At 35.4% G+C, this 22,507-nt stretch overlaps 1 protein-coding gene across 13 annotated transcripts in view; it reads right to left on the reverse strand.

Moving 5' to 3' along the window:
* The window catches only part of SMG7 (SMG7 nonsense mediated mRNA decay factor), a 92,403-nt gene that overhangs the window by 30,015 nt on the left and 39,881 nt on the right, over nucleotides 1-22,507 (reverse strand). For 10 of the 13 annotated variants that reach the window (XM_043568009.1, XM_043568011.1, XM_043568000.1 and 7 more), the window contains 3 exons: nucleotides 9,148-9,179; nucleotides 6,502-6,619; nucleotides 4,623-4,755 (listed from right to left, as the gene is read on the reverse strand). In XM_043568009.1, the coding sequence (XP_043423944.1) occupies nucleotides 4,623-4,755; nucleotides 6,502-6,619; nucleotides 9,148-9,179 (283 nt within the window). Of the gene's footprint in view, nucleotides 1-4,622; nucleotides 4,756-5,930; nucleotides 5,969-6,501; nucleotides 6,620-9,147; nucleotides 9,180-22,507 lie in introns of those variants that run through there. The other 3 variants (XM_043568005.1, XM_043568010.1, XM_043568008.1) reach the window with 2 other exon arrangements.

Consider the following 22,507-nt stretch of genomic DNA (forward strand, 5'->3'; position numbering starts at 1 on the left):
GATGTCAAATAGGCTATCTAATTTAACATGGACAGAGATGTTTTCTCTTCAGTATTCTCCATCTCGGTAAATGGTACAACTAGTCAACTAGCTGCTCAATCTGATAACTGAAATCATCTTTGACTCCTCCCCTATCTTGATTCCACATATCCAGTCCAATCCATGATCAAGTCTATTGGTTAATCTTCAAAAATCCATCACTTTTTTTCTATTACCACAGTAGCATCCTAATTAGCTTCCATTCCTAACCCCCATACAACATTCTCCATACAACAGCCAGGATAATCTTTTTTTTTTTTATTACTTTTTTTTAATGTTTATTTATTTATTTTTTTTTTTTTTATTTTATTTTTTTTTTTTTTAACGTTTATTTATTCTTGAGACAGAGAGAGACAGAGCATGAACGGGGGAGGGGCAGAGAGAGAGGGAGACACAGAATCGGAAGCAGGCTCCAGGCTCTGAGCCATCAGCCCAGAGCCTGATGCGGGGCTCGAACTCACAGACTGCAAGATCGTGACCCGGGCTGAAGTCGGATGCTCAACCGACTGAGCCACCCAGGCGCCCCTAATGTTTATTTATTTTTGACAGAAAGAGAGAAAGCAAGAGCGAGAGAGAGAGAGAGAGCCTGAGCGGGGAAGGGGTAGACAGAGAGGGAGACACACAATCTGAAGCAGGCTCCAGGCTCTGAGCTGTCAGCACAGAGCCCGACACAGGGCTCGAACTCACTAGCCGCAAGATCACGACCTAAGCTAGACTCAGACACTCAACCAACTGAGTCACCCAGGAGCCCCCTGCCAGGATAATCTTTTAAAAATGCGAACTTTATCATGTTACGTCCCTGCCTCCTCTCCAACGGCTTGCAACTACACTTAAAAGATTAAAATTCAAAACTCATCGTGGCCTAGAAGATTGTATGATGACGTGGATTTGGTCTACACCCTCAGTCTCATAGCTTAATCTGTACTATGTGTAATCAAGAAAGATGTATAAAACATTATTGTTAGCAACACCATTAACTGTTTCAATTATCAAACGAAGACAACATAAAAATGCAAGTAAAATATCCTATTAATGTTAATATATGAAAAAGTTTATTAACGCTCATTCTACAATTGTTTTAATTGTTCAACCACTGCCTAAGGAATGCTGGTGGAGAAAATCAATGCTTATTATAAAAATTGAAAAATGTTTTTCAAAATTAGATTAGCCATATATTTTTCATTATAAAATAATTTGATTTTATTTACCTGCCTATAAAATTTTGTTTACAATTACCATACTCCCTCAATAAAAATGATTCTTGTTTTCCTTCCTTGCAGATTTATCAAGGTGCAATTAAAACTTTGGAAATGTGTTACATTGCATCATAAAAAAGGTTAAAAATCATGTTTCTAGGTGATTAACCAATCTGTATAATAACTATAATAAAAATGTATTGTAGCATGTGGACTCCCTCCCTCTCTTCCACCATGCCCAGCTGCTCGGGGTCCTACTCCCCCTACTTCAGCTGTGTTCATTCAAAATTCCACTTTCTACTACATAGGGAGAGGAAGGAATACAGATTTGAATCAGACTAGAGTTTGAAAACTAGACTATATTTCAAAAATCTAAAAGCAACCAGAATGTTATGAAATCTCTCTAAGAAGTTATGGTAGAAATCTGGAATTCAACAAAGCATAGATGAAAGTAGTGATGGTGGGGTAGGGGATAACACTTTTGTTAATACTCTGAGCTGAGATTTCTCGATTAACATATCCAGTCAAACTGTAATTCAATAACACGATCTTTTCATCATCTTAAAAGATCTTCATAAACATCAACTTATAATAGTTTCATAAATTTGCATTTTACAGATGTCATAATTTAATCATTATTATAAGATATTGGTGCTAATTTTCAAATATTGAGATTTGAATTATAATATCTATTTGTTCCTTTAAATATAAATATTATTGTCCTTACTAAATATCCACTGATCTGGGTGGCTTAGATGGTTAAGTGTCTGACTCTTGATTTTGGCCGAGGTCATGATCTCACAATTTTGAGTTCAAGCCCTGCGTTGAGCCTGCCTGGGATTTTCTCTCCCCCACCCTCTCAGCCCCTCCCCTGCTCACACTCCCTCCACTGACCTATGGACAAAAACAAAACAAAACAAAACAAACAAAAAAAAACCATATTCAAAAAAAAAAAAAAAAAAGAACCTGGTAACATTAGGAAACTCTGAATTAAATGAAAGAACAAAAGAAGAAACTTGAGAAAAAGATATCTGCCAAAAATAATGGAAAAAATTAGTATCTTTCAGTATAAATCAGACAAATCACCATGAAAACAATAGGATCCAAATGATGAGTAGGAAAAGTAAACAATGACTTATACAAAACACAAATATCTAATAAAATAGGAATGCAGTTCAATACTAATAACCCAAACATTAAATTTTAAAAGAAAAATTATTTTCCATCTAATAAGTGTAAGTTAGTCATTTAATCATGCATTCACTTTTACTGAAAACACTTAACGCTGGCAAGCATGCATCAATATAGATACTTTTGCAGGGGCGCCTGTGTGGCTCAGCCAGTTAAGTGTCAGACTTCAGCTCAGGTCATGATCTTGCAGCTTGTGAGTTCAAGCCCCGTGTTGGGCTTTGTGCGGACAGCGTGGAGCCTGGAGCCTGCTTCAGATTCTGTGTCTCCCTTTCTCTCTGCCCCTCCCCCACTTGTGCTCTGTCTCTCTCTCTCTCTCTCAAAAATAAATAAAAATTAAAAAAAAAAAAAAGATGGACACTTACATACACTGCTGATGGAAATATAAAAATATAAATGATAATCTCCTGGGAAATAACAATGTATGTTAATAGTTTTATAACTTGATTATCCAATGATTTTATTCATCATCCAGTGAAGAATTGTCATCATCAAATAATCCAATATTAGAGAAAATGCTTATCAAACTGCATGACAATACAAGGGAAAACTTACATGTTTATAAAGTAGATATAATACTGGATATGTACAACTATGTACAAAATTATTAAAGCATCAGAAGAATATATATTAAAGTAGTAATTTATCCTGAACAGAATTAAATCTTTTTCTGTGTAATTTCCAAATTTCTTAAAACTAGTATGCATTATTTTTATAATTAGAAAGCAAAAAGGAATATCTATTAATGTATCCATCTCTTCATTTAGACTAGATATTCCCTTAAAAAAAGGAAAAGACTATCCCTTTTCCCTTCATATCCTCAGTATCTGTAGGGTGCCTTAGAACAGTAGGCTTTTAAAAGCCAACTTGTGGAATGAATTAATCTTTAACATCTGCTTTAAGGACTAGTTAGTGGCACACTGCAATCCCTCTCTCCAGAAGTACCAACTTCTACTGCTAGAAGTTGGCATCCATTTAAAAATTAATTTTGAAAAGAAGAACCATACTTTAGTTCTTTCAATGATCAACTGTGAAGAATGTTTTAGTCTAAGTAAAACAAATAATCTCTGTAAGATGATGGCTAACTATGTGACAACTTCCAACACAGCCTTTCCTTTTCCTTCATTCCGAGACATGGTAAAACCAAAATGGAGCCGAAATACAGGTAGCAACGGTCAAGCAGCAAGCACAGAGAGAATGGCCAAAGATTTCTTTTAGTCTAAGATCTTCAAAACTGTGTCTCGCCATTCTAAGATGAGAGTTTATACACATTTTATTAATTATGAATGCTACTACAAATGGATGAGATGAAGTTTTCTAAAATATTCTGTTTAAAGAAAATTCATTGTTCGTAAATATTTATGTATTGTTTAACCCGCCCGGTTTAGAAGTTTTATCAGCATGTAACCAAGCACAAGATAAGTCTCTGAGGATGATAAGTCATTAAAATAATAAAGTAATCATTTTATTATTAAAATGGAGGAAAATTTACTTCATTTCTTAGGTAGCTTAACAGCATTTAAAGCTTCAGATAAATTCTACTAAACACATTAATACTATGAAAACTCACTTGATATCACAAATTTTGACTATTTCTTACCTGGCACAACACAGCTGTTACTTTCACAATGAACTATACCCATACCCATAAATTCACATTTGCTCTAATACCACTTATAAAGACTACTTTTGCTGTTTCACTAGGATATGGCTCTCATGACCCTTTTTCTACTCACACAATTATATCTCCAAACTTTAAGCCAAAACATAAACTTTAAAAAAAAATTTTTTTTAATGTTTATTTATTTTTGAGAGAAAGAGAAACAGAGCATGAACAGACAAGGAGCATAGAGGTAGGGAGACAAAGAACCAGAAGCAGGCTCCAGGCTCCGAGCTGTCAGCGCAGAGCCTGACGCGGCGCTCGAGCTCACAAACCACGAGATCATGACCTGAGCCGAAGTAGGACACTTAATCGACTGAGCCACCCAGGAGCCCCATAAACCTTTTTTGATTGAATCTTTTTTGTTTTAAAGGTCTTATGGTCAACAATCTGGGATATTTTTATTCACTTGAGGGATTATAGGTGATCAACTCCTGGATGCCCCCATAATCATAACAAAAAGTACTTATTAAACAAGATGTGTATAAAGAACATTCATGACTAATTCTAGGAGAACTGATATACAATACAGAACTCACCTGAGTATAGAAGCCACTAGCTGCCTCTAGGAACAGAGATAGGTTTGCCTGAACTTCACTCCGATTCGGGTTTGCTCGATTCTTTGCCTGGCCTTGTAGTGTTGTGATCTGATTCTTAAAGGCATGATTCCAGCTGAAAACAAAATGTAATTCTATTTGGTATAGCAGTGACTCACTGGGCAGACACTGGTCCCCCTGAGAACAAGAAAGAACTGTTTGTTATAATTATAACACACTAGACAGTAAACCTGCATTAAAGTTACTCACTTATTTAAATAACTTTATGCTCCTCTTTGAGCAAGACCAGACATGCAATAGAATCCAACTGACCTTAGTAAACACTTACCAAATGTTCGAATAATCAGACTGTGGCTTCAGTTATTAATCTTTTAGTACTATAGTTAAAGCCTATTTAGGAATCCCAGTACAAAACAAGAACTACAGTCGCAAGACCAAAGTAAAAGTAAGCTATCAACAAATTGCCATATACACTGTGCCAAGAAATGACTGAGTATATCCTTATTAAGTGACAGGTATAAGGGGAAAATTTCTTTTTCGATATTAAGCCATATCTCTTATTTCCATAAAATCTATTTCCCACAGCACTCTATTCTAATTCTTTTTAATGCTTTCTTTATTTCTCTTGGGGTTAATGTTTTCTTCACAGCTTGAAATATAAGTTCATTTTTTGATATTTCAATTTTGGCTATTTAAAATAGGAAAAAACACAGTGCTGAAATATGGCCTATCAAAATTCTATTATAAAATGTTTTTTCTTGAATCAAGCTGTGTAAAGAATCATTTTAGATTCAGTTAGGGTGAAATACAGTCATTCCTTAACTTGGAAACCACAGTGGGGGGTGGGGAAAACAGAACTAGGATGGAGCGAGATTATTACTGGCTTGATTAAAGGAAGCAAACACAGATGAAAGGTCTACAACCTACCTGGAAAGTACCTAATTCTTTATCAGTGTCAACTTTTGAGACACTAGAGCACTTGCGTTTTTAATGCTTCATGAGGACAATCACTCCCTCAGTATTTTTGATGACATTTTATCCTTGCCTCTAATATCATAGATACGGATTCTGAGTGGCTGTGATTAAGCTCTTTTATTTCTAGAACTCCTAAAAATATAAAGTATCTAAGAAAGGTGAACAATATAGGAAAAACTAATCTTCACCACAACTTAGGGTACGAGGCAATACTAAATAGAATATTCTTAACTGACTCTTAATATTTCATCAGGCTAATATCCTTGATCCAATTTATAAGGCAAGGCCCTCCACAAAAGGCATGTATTTACTCACTTGGGAATCTGGTCATCTGTCATTTCACCTCTCATAGAAAGAACAAGTGGAATAGCCTAAATATACAAAATCTTTCTTTAGTTTTATTGGGGGCGGGGGGGGGAGGAAATACCTACTTATTTTATAAAAGGAAGAAGTTCCCTTACAATGCAAACACATTTTCCTTTGGGAGAAATTTATAGAATCACATTCACCAAAGAAGATTTATCTAAAGTTTACTGTTGAATTTCTTTTTTAGTCATGGTTTAAATGCAGGACTGAACACATACAGAGAATCCAAACACTGTCTCTTAGTACTTGAAATATACATAGATTTGTTTTTATGATATACCCCAAAGACCTGAATAAGACTCAACTTCAAGCATTCTCCTCTTGCTGCCTAAGACTATCTGAAGTAATAACAATGGTCAAATATTCTGTTCAAAAAAAATCACAAGTACTAGAATTTTTTGTTTTCATTGAAAGACCTTACTCTGAGACAGGTTAAGAAGAAACAACCAAATTGTTTTTTATTCTAAAGTCTTGGTGAGACTCTTGATCTTACAGGGACATCCCAAATGATAGTACTTACAGATCCTGTTCTACTTTCTTGTCTAAAGCGTATTCCAAATCAGTAACTAGCATTTTCTGGTACAGGTCCTGCAGAGCCTGCCTGGATGTCCAGACCTCAGCTGGACCCAGCTTAGAATCTGAGTAACAAAACAAACAAACAAACAAACAAACAGCAGATATATAGAAAAACAGAGTTAAAACCATTATACTACACCAATGACTCCTTCCCTCTCCACTCCCCAAAGCAAAAACCTGCTTCATACCATAGATTGCTGCAGAAGTTTTATACTACTACATTTTAAAACGACTCTCACCTTCAGGCTAATGACTGAATCTGGTTCAAAATGCTTGTGTATTTGTCTTTTAGCTTTGAAATAACACCATGAAAAAGGCTAAAAAACAAAAAAAAAAAAAACCCGAATGGTGCACCCTTTGCTTTAGTTTGGATTTCTACGTATTCATATCACAGGAAGCCATATGCCACAAAAGTCCCCCCATTTGAAATGATGAACTGCCAAGATGGTCTGTTTACTCTCATAAGTGTATCTCTGTCCAGAGCAGCTTTTTTCTTTTTATTCTGGATCATTCTCAACTGTCCTTACAGAATCTTCACGTCTGTTCACAATCCAGCAGCTGTTTGCGCATTCTGCTGTTATTCCTACTCTATATAATGTCAACCCGATAAAGCCCTAACAGTAAGGGTTATTTTAATGATTGATAAATTGCTTGCCAAGAAACTTTTGTGAGCAATCCATACTTGCCATTTAACATAAATGAGAATTTGCAGCACATGATGATTAAGCTGCTCAAGAGGCCAAATGAGAGACTGGGTGAAAGATGAAATCAGGAAGTCAGGCTATGACAAAATGTAATACTCAGTTGGGGCCGTACTGTCTGCCAGAGTCCTGAAAGACACATTAGCCTTTCTGATTACTAGGCTTATGAGTGCAATAACTGACAGTGATCTGCCCCAATAGAAGAACTTAATAAAAGACTTTTCAATTAGGCTTCTGATTACATTTGATATTTTACTGGGACACAATGGCATAATCTTTACTCTTCTCTAGGTCTGCAAATAAAATCTCCTGAGTTAATCCTCACAAGAGTTTGTGACTAAAAACAAAACAAAACAAGATGTAGTATCAGCTTCTTGGTCCCTTATTAGGTTTTAGGGCTAAATAGATTTATAGATTTGTTCAGTCTTATTTCAATTCATCGATGGCAAGGGAAGGATTATAAGGGATCACTAACTCTGTTTTATCAGACAGACTACCATTTAAATTACTTCATATCTTAATGTTTCTAGGCAGCCAAATGTCCCCTATAAAAGCCAAACCCTAACCCTACTTCCTGAGGGTATTCAATACTTAAGAAAAAGTAAAAGGTATAGTCAGCCTAACATCACTCCATGCACAATTTTGGTCACATAATGGAGATTATGCCTACCATGACAAAAGCATAATATAGTGCCTCAGAGCTGACACCAATATCCGTAGTAAGGAAGATGACGACAGTTATGTTAATAATGGGGAAGAACTGAGGTGCTATACTAAGTATACCTGTAAAAAGTGTTTTTAGAATTTTTCTTTTTATCTTAAGAAGATGACGATGATATTACCACATTCTTAAAACATTAGCATCAACATTAACACTGGCCTGCAATGTTGAGAAAAAGACATCTAAAGAGTCTTAATTTCCTCTTGATTGTAAATTCTGGCCAGAATGCTGGTTGTAACAGTTTAACTCTTTGTGGATTTCACTGCAGAACTAAAGTCCTCAAAAATTAGAATGAGATTCATTATCACATTATCTCTTTTTATACTTTAGAACAGCATATGCTGCTATAGAGAGCATACTGATCAGTACATAGTGCCATATATTTCCTAATTTTGGAGTTAAAATCATCTGCTCCTTCTAGGGACTTTCAGTTCTTCTTTCAAAAATACCCTGGCTATTCAAAACAAAAAAAGGGAGAAAAGAAAGGTGGCAAGGCAGTTCAGTCAATTTCAAGGACTTTTAGTACAGTTTTCCTACAAATATTTTTTCTCAAGGTTTACTTACTATTCAAGTTTGGAGAATTATCAACAGGAAGACATGAACTTAATACCATAAGGTATTTTTATTTATATGGTATATGAATTCTTTCTTCTATGTCTTAAATTGATGACAAATAGTTCATAAAAATTAAATGGTTATATGCATTAAATTAGGTAATATTCAATACAATGTAGCACAGATTATATAAAATTCTTAACCATCTAAGTAAGAATTCAAAGTTCAGGGGCCCCTGGATGGCTCAGTTGGTCAAGTGTCTTGATTTCAGCTCAGGTCATGATCTCATGGTTCATGGGTTCAAGCCCCACACTGCGGGAGCTGTCAGCACAGAGCCTGCTTAAGATTCTCTCTCTTCTTCTCTCACTGCCCCTTTCCTGCTGGCTCACACGTGCGTGTTCTCTCCTTCTCTCAAAATAAATACATAAACATAAAAAAAAAAAAAAGAATTCAAAGTTCAAAACCAGTAATTATTTAAAGCAAATTTTAAGTCATCATCCCTTTTGGCAACTAGGACAGTGCAACAAGTAACATAGGAAAGATGAGACCCTTCCCTTAATTCCGTTAATGGTATATAAAATAAGCTGTGAAAACCAAATGAGCCAGCCAGTACCTGTCATGTCAGCCTTCAGGACTTCTGCCTGCCTAAAAAAAAGGGAAAAAAGAACATCAGTTAGAAACAAACTAGGCCTACTCAACATAAGTAACACTAAAACCTAAAAGTTAGGTGAAATCATATACTACATCAAGATGTATAGCACCTCTATTTGTGACATTGCAAATAGTGTCCCTGCTTTAATATCCAGGGTAGCACTAGGTTTTGGCAAACTGATGCCATAACTTAAAAGTATACAGGGTCACCATGAATTCTATGAGCTCACATTCTTGTGGTTTTCCAAATGTATTTAAGATAATATTAAATGATACTCATTAAACAAAAAATTTTCCCTCAATGCAGCCAGGAAATCCTATGTTTCTCAATTCACTAACCACTATAACTATCTCAAAATTCCCACTTTCCTCAGACATGGATTTTGCCTCCTTCCTGAGGCCGACCCCTTTCAGTAAAGGCCAGCAGCCCCATCTCAGGAAAAACAATGCCCAGTTACTAAACATTACGTTCACACAACCCTCTTCTTTCTCTCTCCTGTTAAAACACAAGAGGCGCTGCATCTCTTATTTAAGACCAGTAATTCCACTTGAGTAGGCTCTTTCTAGACTTTAATAAGAACTTCTCCTCCCTTAATTACCCCCTTCCTCCTTCAATAATTTTGAAACTTCTCTCTATATTGGATCCTTCCTTTTCTTCAGTATTTTAAACACGCTCAAGTCTGTCACAGTTCTAAAATCTTCTGTCCTGCATTCTCCTTCCTCCTCTGGCTGTGGCTTCTTTCCTCTCTCAAATTTTTCAAGAGTTGCCTGTAATCAAGAGGTCCAAAACTGAACTCATGACCCATTCCCACCCCCATTCCTGGTTCTCTTTCTAGTGTTTTTTGCCCTACCAAATGTATCACTGCTTTCCAATTGTTAAAGGCAGTTACCTCAAAGTCACCTGTGACAACTTTCTCCCAAATCCCTGGTAATCTATCAACTCCAGAGAATTCTACCAACTAAATGTATCTTGAATGTGTGGATTTCCCTTTACTTCCTCTTCATCCACTCACATTCAAGTTATGAACCATCCCTTGCTGGGACTAATGCAAAGCCACCAAACTGTTTTCTCCATTTCACTCTTGCCCTATTTCATTCTGTTCTCCCACTGCTGTCTGGTGGATCTTGTCAAAATGCAAATTCTGACCATACCAACAGTCCCATTCAAAAGCTTTAATGATTTCCCCACTGCTCTTAGAGTAAAAACTAAAATCTTTACTAAAGTGTCCCACAAAGTTCTCTGCACTCCAAAAATTAGAGTCTGCACACTGCTTCTACCATTATTCTCTCTTTTCCTTGATCTCTGTGCTCTAGTTACCGGATTTCTGGTTTCTCCAATGTGCTCTGCTCCCTTCATACACAGCACCTTTGTAAAGAAGAGTCCCTTTGCTAGGAATACCTCTTCCCCTTTTGTCTGGTTAATTATTACTCATACTTTGCCTCAGAAACATAACTTTCTCAAGAAATCTTACTTACATGAAGGATATTCCTATTTTATACTCTCAAAGCACTTATTTTTTTCTACACAGTAGATATCACAGATTTTAAGAATGCTCACCGTCACAACCCCTATGCCTATTAGCACAGCACCTAGCAATCAGTAGGCATTCAATAAAAAGTGAAGAAAGGAAAAAGGATAAATCATGTTCATATATTCTAAAAAGTTATGTATATAAACTAATGAGATTTCCATTTCTAAAAACAAACTTGAACATAAAAGCTAGAGAATACACAGAGGTTCTAAAATTTTTACTGTAAATATTAGGTATTTAATATCAGCTGTGAGTTTTAGTTTCATCAAAACATAATGGGAACCTTTTCATTTTCTTAGCTTTTAAAAAATATTTATTTTTTCTAAATTAAGTTTTCAGACAGAATCATAACTGGGTGTTATACAGGTAACCACAAGCCATATAGGAACTATCAGTATAAATGAATAATAAAAATAAATAGCTAAACTTCATCCTCAACTGTAACATCACATCAAATCCCATTATTCATATTACCTAGCTCCACTGTTTACTTTGGGTGTTAAACTTTTGCAACTAAAAAACAAACTACGTTCACAAGGCTTGTTGGCTTATACCATTAAAACCTAAGATTATAAAATGTAATAAAAAATACCAAATATCCTGCAAACAATGTTATATACAAACCTAATGTCAACCACAAATCAAAAACCAGTAATAGATATGCAAGTAACAAAGAGAAAGGAATCTGAGTATATCACTAAAGAAAGCCAGCAAATCACAAAAGAGAACAAGAGAAGAAACGATCAGAGAACAACTACAAAAACACCGCAAAACAACTAACAAAATGGCAATAAATACTTATATAACAATAATTACTTTGAATGTAAAGAAACTAAATGCTCCCATCAAAAGTCACAGGGTAACACGGTGGATAAAAAGAGCAAGGCCCATCTATATGCTGCCTTTAAGAGACTAATTTCAGACCGAAAGACACCTGCAGATTAAAAGCACAGGTATGGAGAAACGTCATGCAAATGGCTGTCAAAAGAATGCCAGAGTAGCAATACTTAAAGCAGACAAAACAGACTTTAAAACAAAGACTGTAACAGAGAATGACACTATATAATAATAAAGGAGACAATCTAACAAGGTAACACAATTGTAAATATTTACGCACCCAACATGTAAGCACTCAAATACATAAAACAGTTAATACAATAATAGTAGGGGGCTTTAACACTTAACATCAGTGGACAGATCATCCAACCAAAAAATGAGCAAGGAAATAGTGGCTTTGAATGATACAGTGGACCAGATGGATTTAACAGATATATTCAGAATATTCCAGCCTAATATAGCAGAATACACATTTTTTTCACGGGCACATGGAACATTCTCCAGAGGAGATCACATATTAGGCCACATAACAAATCTTAACAAATTCAAAAAGATCAAAGTCATACCATGCATCTTTTCTGATCATAACACTATGAAACTAGAAATCAACCACAAGAAAAAATCTGGAAAGAACACAAATACATGGAAATTAAAAAACATGCTACTAAACAATAAATGGGTCAACCAAGAAAACAAAGAAATTAAAAATTTTCATGGAAACAAATGAAAATGAAAATACAATGATCCAGAATCTTTGGGATGCAGCAAAAGCAGTCCTAAGAGGGAAATTTATAGCAATACAGGCCTACCTCAAGAAACAAGAAAAGTCTCAAATAAGCAATCTAACTGTAAACCGAAAGGAACCAGAAAAAGTACAACAAAACCCAAAAGCATGAGAAGGAAGGAAATAATTAAGAGTAGATCAGAAATGGTATGTAGAAACTAAAATAAACAACCTAGCCTTAAAGCTAAAGGAAGTAGAAAAAGAACAACAAAACCAGGAGAAGGAAAGAAAAAATAAAGAGTAGAACAGAAATGATATAAACTAAAAAACAGAACAGACCAATGAAACCAGGAGATGGTTCTTTGAAAAGATCAACAAAATTGATAAACCTCTAGCTAGACTCATTAAAGAAAGAAAGAAAGAAAGAAAGAAAGAAAGAACCCAAATAAGCAAAATCACTAGTGAAAGAAGAGAATTAACCAATACCACAGAAATACAATTATATGCCAACAATACTGGACAACTGAGAAGAAACATATATAATTCCTGGAAACATATAACCTACCAAAACTGAAGCAGGAAGAAACAGAAAATTTGAACAGACTGAGATTACCAGCAAAGAAACTGAATCAGTAATCAAAAAACTCCCAAAAAACAAAAGTCCAGGACCTTAAGACTTCACAGGGGAATTCTACCAAACATTTAAAGAAGATCTAACACCTATTCTTCTCAAACCATTCCAAAAAGTACAAGAAGGAAAACTTCCAAAATCCACTCATTCTCTTCATTCCTGATACCAAAACCAGATAAAGACACCATTAAAAAAAAAAAAAAAAAAAAAAGAGAGAGAGAACTACAGGCCAGTATCTCTGACGAATATGATGCAAGAATCCTCAACAAAATACTAGCAAACCAACAATACATTAAAAAAATACATCCAACGATACATTAAAAAAATCATTCATCATGATCAAGTAGGATTTATTCCCAGGATGCAAGGGTGGTTTGATATTTGCAAATCAATCTGATACATCACATCAATAAGAGAAAGGATACACACCATATGATCATTTCGACAGATAAAGAAAATGCATCTGACGAAGTACAATATCCATTCATGATAAAAACCCTCAACAAAATAACAGGTTTTGAGGGAACATACCTCAACAAAGGCCATAATAAAGGCTGAACATCATACTTAATGGGGAAAAAAACGAGAGTGTTTCCCCTAAGGTCAGGAACAAGACAAGGATGTCCACTCTCACCACTTCTATTCAACATAGTACTGGAAGACCTAGCCACAGCAATCAGACAATAAAAAGAAATAAAAGGCATCCAAATCGGTAAGGAAGAAGTAAAACTTGCACTATTACAGATGACATGATACTGTGTATAGAAACCTTAAAGGCTCCACCAAAAACTACTAGAACTGATAAATGAATTCAGTAAAGTCACAGGATACAAAGTCACTAATACAGAAATCTGTTTTATTTCTGTACACTAATAATGAAGCAGCAGAAAGAGAAATTAAGAAAACAATCCATTTACAACTGCACCGAAAGCAACAAAATACCTACAAATAAACTTAACCACAGAGGTAAAAAACCTATACTCTGAAAACTATAAAACATTAATGAAAGAAATTGAAGATGACACAAAGAAATGGAAAGACACATGCTCATGGATTGGAAGAACAAATATGTTAAAACATCTAAACTACCCAAAGCAATCTACAGATTTAATGCGGTCCCCACCAAAATACCAACAGTATTTTTCACAGAACTAGAACAATCCTAAAATGTATATGGAACCACAAAAGACCCCAAACAGCCAAAGCAATCTTGAAAAAGAAAAGTAAAATTCCAGATTTCAAGATATACTACAGAAAGTTGCAGTAATCAAAAAAGTATGGCACTGACACATAAACAGACACAGATCAATGGAGTAGTATAGAAAACCCAGAAATAAACCCACAATTATATGGTCAATTAATCTTCAACAAAGGAGGAAAAACTATACAATGGGGAAAAAAATGGTGTTGGGAAACACCAGCTCCAAAAAAATGGAGCTGGATCACTTTCTTACACCATACACAAAATAAGGTCAAAATTAGACTAAAGACCTAAATGTGAGACCTGAAACCATAAAAATCCTAGAAGACAGCACAAGTAGTCATTTCTCCAACATCGCCCATAGCAACATTTTCTAGATATAGCTCCTAAGGAAAGGGAAATAAAAGCAAAAATAAACTATTGGGACACATCAAAACAAAAAGCTTCTGCACAGCGGAGGAAACAATACAAAAAAAAAAAAAAACAACAAAAAACAAAAAACCTAAACTAAAAGACAAACTACCGATTGGGAGGAGATATTTCCAAATGTCATGTCTGATAAAGGGTTAGTATCCAAAATATAAAAAGAACATAAACAACTCAACACGAGAAACACAAATCATCCAATTTAAAAATGGACAGAAGGCATGAACAGACATTTCTCCAAAAAAGACATAGAGATGGACAAAAGACACATGAAAAGATGTCAACACTGGTGCATCTAGGTGGCTCAGTTGGTTAAGCGTCCGACTCTTGATTTTGGCTCAGGTCATGATCTCATGGTTCATGATTTCGAGTTCTGCACTGGGCTCTGTGCTGACAGTGCACAGCCTGCTTGGGATTCTCTCTTTCCCTTTCTCTGTTCCTCCCCAACTTGTATGCTCTCTCTCTTTCTCTGTCTCTCCCAAAATAAATAAACTCAAAAACAAAACAAAAAAAGATGTTCAACATTGATGCAAACCAAAACTACAATGAGGTTATTACCTCACACCTTTCAGAATGGCTAAAATAAGAGGGCACTTGTTGGGATGAGCACTGGGTGTTGTATGGAAGCCAATTTGACAAGAAATTACATTAAATAAATAAATAAATAAATTTCTTAAAAAAAAAAAAAGAATGGCTAAAATGAAAAACACAAACTGGTACACCTGGGTGGCTCAGTCAGTTAAGCATCCGACTCTTGGTTTCAGCTCAGGTCAAGAACTTGAAGTTTCGTGAGTTTGGGCCCTGTGTTGGGGTCTGTGCTGGCAGCATGGAGCTTGCTTGGGATTCTCTCTCTCCCTCTCCCTCACTCGTGTCTGTTTCTCTCAAAATAAATAAACTTTAAAAAAAAAAACCCACAAGAGGGGTGCCTGGGTGGCTCAGTCGGTTGAGCATCTGACTTCGGCTCAGGTCATGATCCCATGGTTCATGAGTTTGAGCCCCGTGTTGGGCTCTGTGCTGACAGCTCAGAGCCTGGAGCCTGCTTCAGATTCTGCATACCTCCCCCACTCTCCACCCCACCCACTTGTGCTCTGTCTCTGTCTTTCAAAAATGAATAAACATAAAAAAAAAAAATTAAAAAAAAAACCCACAAGAAATAACAAGTGTTGGTGAGGATGTGGAGAAAAAGGAATCCTCTTGCACTGTTGGTGGGAATACAAACTGGTGCAGCCACTGTGGAAAACAGTTTGTTGGTTCCTCCAAAAGTTAAAAAAAGAACTACCCTATGATCCAGTAATCACATTACTGGGTATTTACCCCCAAAATACAAAAACACAAATTCAAAGGGATACAATGCACCCCTCTGTTTACTGCAGCATTATTTACAATAGCCAAATTATGGAAGAAGTCCAAATGTCCACTGATAGATGAATGGAGAAAGAAAATGTGGTATAATATAATGTATAATGGAATAGTATTCAGCCATAAAAAGAATGAAATCATGCCATTTGCAAAAACATGGATGGAGCTAGAAAGTATAATGCTAAGAAAAGTAAGAAAGACAAATACCATATGAGTTCACTTATATGTAGAATTTAAAAAACAAAAACAAATGAGCAAAGAAAAAAGAGACAGACAAACCAAGAAACAGACTGGTAACTATAGAAAACAAACAGATGGTTACCAGAGGGAAGGTGGGTGGGGGGAAGGGTAAAATAGGTGATTAAGAGAACACTTATCATGATGAGCACTGAGTAACGTATAGAATTATTGAATCACTATATGGTACACCTGAAACTAATATAACAATCTATAGATTGTTAACTATAGAATTAAAAACTTAAAAAAGAAGAATGCCATATATCCTATTCTACCCATGTCAAAAGAACACACTCTTCCAAAACACACACACACACACACACACACACACACACACACACACACACACAAAATACAACATCCTACCGGAGCACTAATTTATGAAACTTATACCGAGAAAGCCAGTGCTAATTATATGCATCTTTACTAGACTCAACAGTGTTTTCATTCTGTCCCTGCAAAGTTACAAATACATTTTACTATGCTTCCAGACATTAGCTAAAAAGTTTACACTCAAGTATACACAAGATATCTTATACTTAGAATCATGTGTCTAAAGGTTATTTTCTCATTTCAAGCAAGATCTGGTTGTAAGTATCATTTCAGTATGCTACCATCTGCCTAATGAGGACACCAACTTTCTTTCAAAGATTTTATTGAGCATATTACAGGAACTATTTACAAACAGCCTGTTTCTCTTAGAGGCTGTAGAATAAGATAATTAAGTCTAATAATGTCTAATGTAAAATCTAGCTATTCTGGTAGCAGGCTTCCACTGATAAACAAAGATCAAAATTTTACTTTATATTTTTATGTACTACAATCTGTCCAAGAGAAACTGTAAAACTAAAAATTCAAGCACTAACAAAAGTGCAAAAACGTGATAAAAATTGTCTGACAAAAATGTTAAAGCATCTTGAAATCCCAGGAGTTTTGGTTCCTCAGTATGACAAGAGTAAAGAGGTGTTCATTCTGTGCACAGTTCTCTATTAGTTGTGAAAGAGATACATTAATGACTAAAATAATCTTGCTAAATTGAATGGATGAAAAGATAGCTAAATGGAAAATCTAATAACCTGAAGATGTCGAGTATTACTCCTCTTCTATAAACAAGGAAACTGAAGTTCTGAAATGTGAAACGATTTGCCCATAGTCACAAAGCAATTAGGTAGAATTAAGTACAAACTTAGTTCTGACTCTGAAGTCCAGTAATTTCTACTTCTTTCAAGTTAGAATTTAAAAATTCTGTGACATAAAAAGCTAACATAGACTCTGTCAACTAAACACTAACATGTAAGTCACCTCGCCTAAATTAAAAGATTTGTTAAAATAGAAAACAAAATTCTACCTGAGATTTTTAATAAAAAAGACCACAAGAAGTAAAATTTATATTCCAGTACAGCAGTCAGACTATGGGTGAAATTCCTTCCTTTACTCTGAATCTCTTTTTGTAAATAAACTTTACTGGGACACAGTCATGCCCATTCATTTACGTACTGTCTATGGCTGCTTTCTGCTACAAGGGCAGAGCTGTGTAGTTGAGACAATGACCACATGGCCCACCAAGCCTCAAATATTTATTACCTGGCCTCTTTACAGTAAATTTTGCATCTCCTGCTCTGGGGAGTACCTGATCAAAAAATAAGAAGTAAAATATCTATTAAGTTCCCAAGCCAAATAGTTTTTCCCTATGAGGAATCATCAATAGTTTCCTTAAAGATCTATTTTTATTAATGTTGTAATCTTGCCACAAAGAGAACTACATTAAAAAATACAGTCTCGGGGCGCCTGGGTGGCGCAGTCGGTTAAGCGTCCGACTTCAGCCAGGTCACGATCTCGCGGTCCGGGAGTTCGAGCCCCGCGTCGGGCTCTGGGCTGATGGCTCAGAGCCTGGAGCCTGTTTCCGATTCTGTGTCTCCCTCTCTCTCTGCCCCTCCCCCGTTCATGCTCTGTCTCTCTCTGTCTCAAAAAAAAAAAAATACAGTCTCATGTAACAAACAGTAAAGTTACTATGTGGAGACCATGCTATATTTTTGATGGCCTTAATCTGCAAACTGTTTAAAACCCTGTTAGGTTTATATACTATTATCTACTAACTCTTCTTTCTTCCTGTGTACCAAAAGTACCCATTTAGACAGGAGAGAGGGTTAAACTGAGAATTATCTCACAAGAGGAATCCCTATCCTCTCCTTACACAATTTTATTTTTTTCATATAGTATATAAGAAACCAAATCAATAGATGTGATCTTATACCAACTGCTTTCATAAAGACTGGTAACATAATTGGCCATTTGATTATTTTACTTCACTAAGGAAAGCTACCACACCTCAACTGACCTACTGGTTTTGCTAAAGACTAACAATGTTAAACATTAATATAGTTTATGGCCAATGCTTATACAAAGTGAGAGAGTGTTTAAATGTTTTCTCTTGGTAGAAGGCTCTGACAACATGAGTTGCCTTTTTTTTTTTTTTTTTAGTTTATTTATTTATTTATTTATTTTTAATATATGAAATTTATTGTCAAATTGGTTTCCGAATTGCTTTTTATTCTTACTTTAAGCAGAAAGAATTAATGAAAACAATGAATGAACCAAAAATTCAAACATTAAAAATCATCACTCCTTCAATAATAAAATAACACCACTAAATACTTACAAAATACAAAGCTTTCAAAATACTGAATACATTGTGTCCGTTCTACTAAGAGAAAGTAAGCACTTCTACCAAGCAATAAGAAAAAGTCATTAAAAGGCTGAATAAAATCTGAAACATTCAGTGATAAACAAATGCACTGAAAGCTAACAACCTGAAACAATATTCCTGGAGACTACATGATCATCAAGATCTATAAATACATTCAATGTATTCCAATGCACTAGGTACTGAAATAGCCAACGCTATATATAGCACTTATTGTCAGACAATGTTCTAAGGGCTTTATATAAATTATTTAATCCGTATTATGTACTATTACTGCCCCCACTGTATAGATGAAGAAGCCCACAGAAGTAGAGGTTAAGTAACACGTCCAAGGTTAAGTCAGCATTTGAACTCAATCAGTTTGGTCCCACAGGATAACTCCTAACCATTACATCATAGTTCCTCCTATACAAGATTTCACAGAAAAAAAAAAAAGTAATATTTAATAGAAATAGCCCACAAAACTGGGGCTTTCAATACTTAAACACCTTACAATGTTTTTTATAATATTGTTAGAGAAGAAAACTCTAAAAGTAATGGCCATCTTCTTTAACAAACACCTTGATTATACATAGTACTTACAATAACAATGCAAGATAACATATATAATAAGATAATCTTTGTAAGAACCAATATTAAAATTTGTGATTGAAAATATAAGATATCTCAAAATCAGGGGCAGACACAATGGAAGAGTCCTTCGACCTGAACCTCCAACCCTGTTTCTCTTATGAGCAGAACACAGGAAAATAAGCCAACATCTTCTAAAACTCATCTTCAAATAAGCCAACATCTTCAAACTCAGTTGCTAAGGAAAAGTGAATCAGCTTCTTTTGTTTTGGGAGGGAAGGCTAAAATATTTTTTTTTGAAATTTAAACAAAAGCCATGGTAGGTTTTATTTCAAGTTAATATATTTGCTTATCTTCATAGAGTACTAAGGAGTATTTGGAATAATAACAGTATTCGTCAATTATAACCATCTACATAATTACATATCATAATTATTTGTACAAAATAGGCCAGATACTGTAAGGTGAGTGCGAGCCTACACATGCAAGCACACAAATACACAATCTACAGATCTCTAAGACATCACCAAGTCTCATAGGATTAATAAAAAGTAAATCATATTGCTCTACTTTTGAATTTCACATAGAAAAGGGTATCTAGGGAAGATGCTGCTCCTAAAGGGGCTTGTCTCAGTAAGGAACAAAAACACTAATTTGCTTTCTCTCTGTGGCACTTTACAGTTTGTTCATGAATTTTCAAGCCTCCTGACATTATTCCAATGCTCTACATTACAACATTTATCCTAAAATTCTATTATTTGAAACTGTGTATCTAGTTTGATTAAGGGCCAGTCCTCTCTGGAAATATGAAGTTCTTCCAAGCAGAGAAAATAACACAGTAAAGATAGCTAAGTCAGTGAAGGTGGGAGACTGGAACATAGAACATAAAATACACGGTAAGAAAATACAGGAGATGACTGGTGAACCAAGGCAGACAGCAGACTGTGAGACTTTACATGACACGTTAAGGAGCTCAGACCTCTGTCTTTTAAACAACAGGACACCAGTGCCAAGTTTTAAGCAGGAGCACACCATTGTCAGAACTTCATTTTTAAAAGATTACACAACATTCATGAAGATGGATTTTAAAAGGGCAAGTCTGGAAGGGAGGAAGTGACCATACAGATGGAACAGAAAAACCTAGACTCAAGAAATACCTCTTAATAAAGTCAGTAGAAGGAAAGACAAAGCTGAGAAAACAGTCCAAATCATTCCCAGATTGTTAGCTTGGACAGCTGGATATATGAGAAAGAAAGGGGTATAAGCAAGAACTTAGAGATTAAGTGTCAAGCACAGAGGAGCCATTAAGACTAGGGATACACTGTGGGAGTGACCAGCACACTGATCGTAGTTAAACCTATAAGAAAAATGTAATTGCCCAGAATGGCAGAAGGGAGAATCTAGCTCTCAATCTTCATTTTTTAATTTGAGTATAGTTGACACACAAGGTTACATTAGTTTCAGGTTGTACAACGCAGTGATTCAACAACTCTATTTGTTACACTATACTCAGCACAACTGTAGCTACCATCTATCACTATACAATGCTATTACAAAACCACTGACCATATTCCCTATGCTATACCTTTTATTCCTGTGACTTACTCTTTCCCTAACTGGAAGCCTATTATCTCCTTCTCCCCTTCACCCATTTATTTTGCCTGGCCCTCCATCCCCTTTTTTTCTGGCAACCAGTTTGTTTTCTGTATTGATAGGTCTGATTCTGCTTTTCGTTCATTTATTTGCTTGTTTTGTTTTTGTGGATTCTACATGTAAGTGAAATCATATGGATCCTCAAAAAATTAAAAATAGAAATACCATATAATCCAATAATGCCTACCGGGTATTTACACAAAGAAAATTAAAACACTAAACTGAAAAGATGTATGTATCCTTATGTTTATTGAATCATTATTTACAATAGCCAAGATAATGGAAGCAACCCAAGTGTCTATCAATAGATGAATGGATAAAGAAGATGTAGCATGTATACACAATGGAGTATCATACAGCCACAAAAAAGGATGAGATCTTGCCATCTGAGACAACATGGATAGACCTAGAGGTTATTATGCTAAGTGAAGTCAGAGAGAGAATGAGCTACTCATTTTCAAGGGGCAGATTTACTGTAAGGACTAGAAAGTGGGTTGGATTTGGTGAAATAAAGGTCAATAATAGCCCTGTCAGAGAAGAGACTATGTCAAATTGCAGGGGGCTGAGGAAAAAATAAGAAGTAGTAGTTTAGGTCAGTTCTTAAAATGTTAAGCTGTGAAGAAAAAGGGAAGAGAGCCATGGTAAAGACAAGTTTCTTTTTTATAATAGTAGGGCCTTAAACATGTTTAAAATGAAAAAATGAAGCTAGGAGAATGGAATAGGTTGAAGACTTAAGAAAATGAGAACAAAACTGATAGAGGATAATTCTGGAAGAGATGGAAGGAAATGGTAATGTGAATAGTAAGACAGGAGGCCAGACTGTCTTTGAAAAGGAGGCAGCATGAAACTGGAGGAATGTAAGGTTAGATAGAAATGTGCCAGAAGAATAAGGGAGTAGTGTGGGATGAGGCGACGTCAAGAGAATTCACAGCTACACACACTGCATCACTTTCAGAGATAAAGTAGGAGATGAGATCAGTGTCTGAACGTAAGTGGGAGATACACTAAGGAGAATGGTGAATCTTTAAGATAATTACAAAATGAATAGGAAAGGGAGGCTTACCAAAGGCAAAGAAAAGAGTTGAGAAAAAGTAATGAGAGATGTATGGATTAGACACAATGAAAAAAATTAATATGAAAACATATACAACTAGTAAACGCAAAGTAAAACAGGTAAATATTTTTACTCTAAATAGTCAAAATGACAATAGCCTTAATGATGGCAGGTACTACTTCTAAGCAACTCAGTATAAAGTGGAAGATATGAGGACATATACAGATGATTTCAATACACTATGGTTGAGTACAGGGATAAAGATATACGCCTACAGTTCAACTACAGAAAGAGCCAGTGGGAGTGAGGAAGAAGAGAAGTGTTCAGGGCTGTATCTCTAACACCTAAAATAATGCCTGTTATACGGTAGCTGTTCAGTAAAATTTTGTTAAAT

Source organism: Prionailurus bengalensis, chromosome E4 (genome assembly GCF_016509475.1).
Source record: "Prionailurus bengalensis isolate Pbe53 chromosome E4, Fcat_Pben_1.1_paternal_pri, whole genome shotgun sequence".
NCBI classification, from domain to species: Eukaryota; Metazoa; Chordata; class Mammalia; order Carnivora; family Felidae; genus Prionailurus; species Prionailurus bengalensis.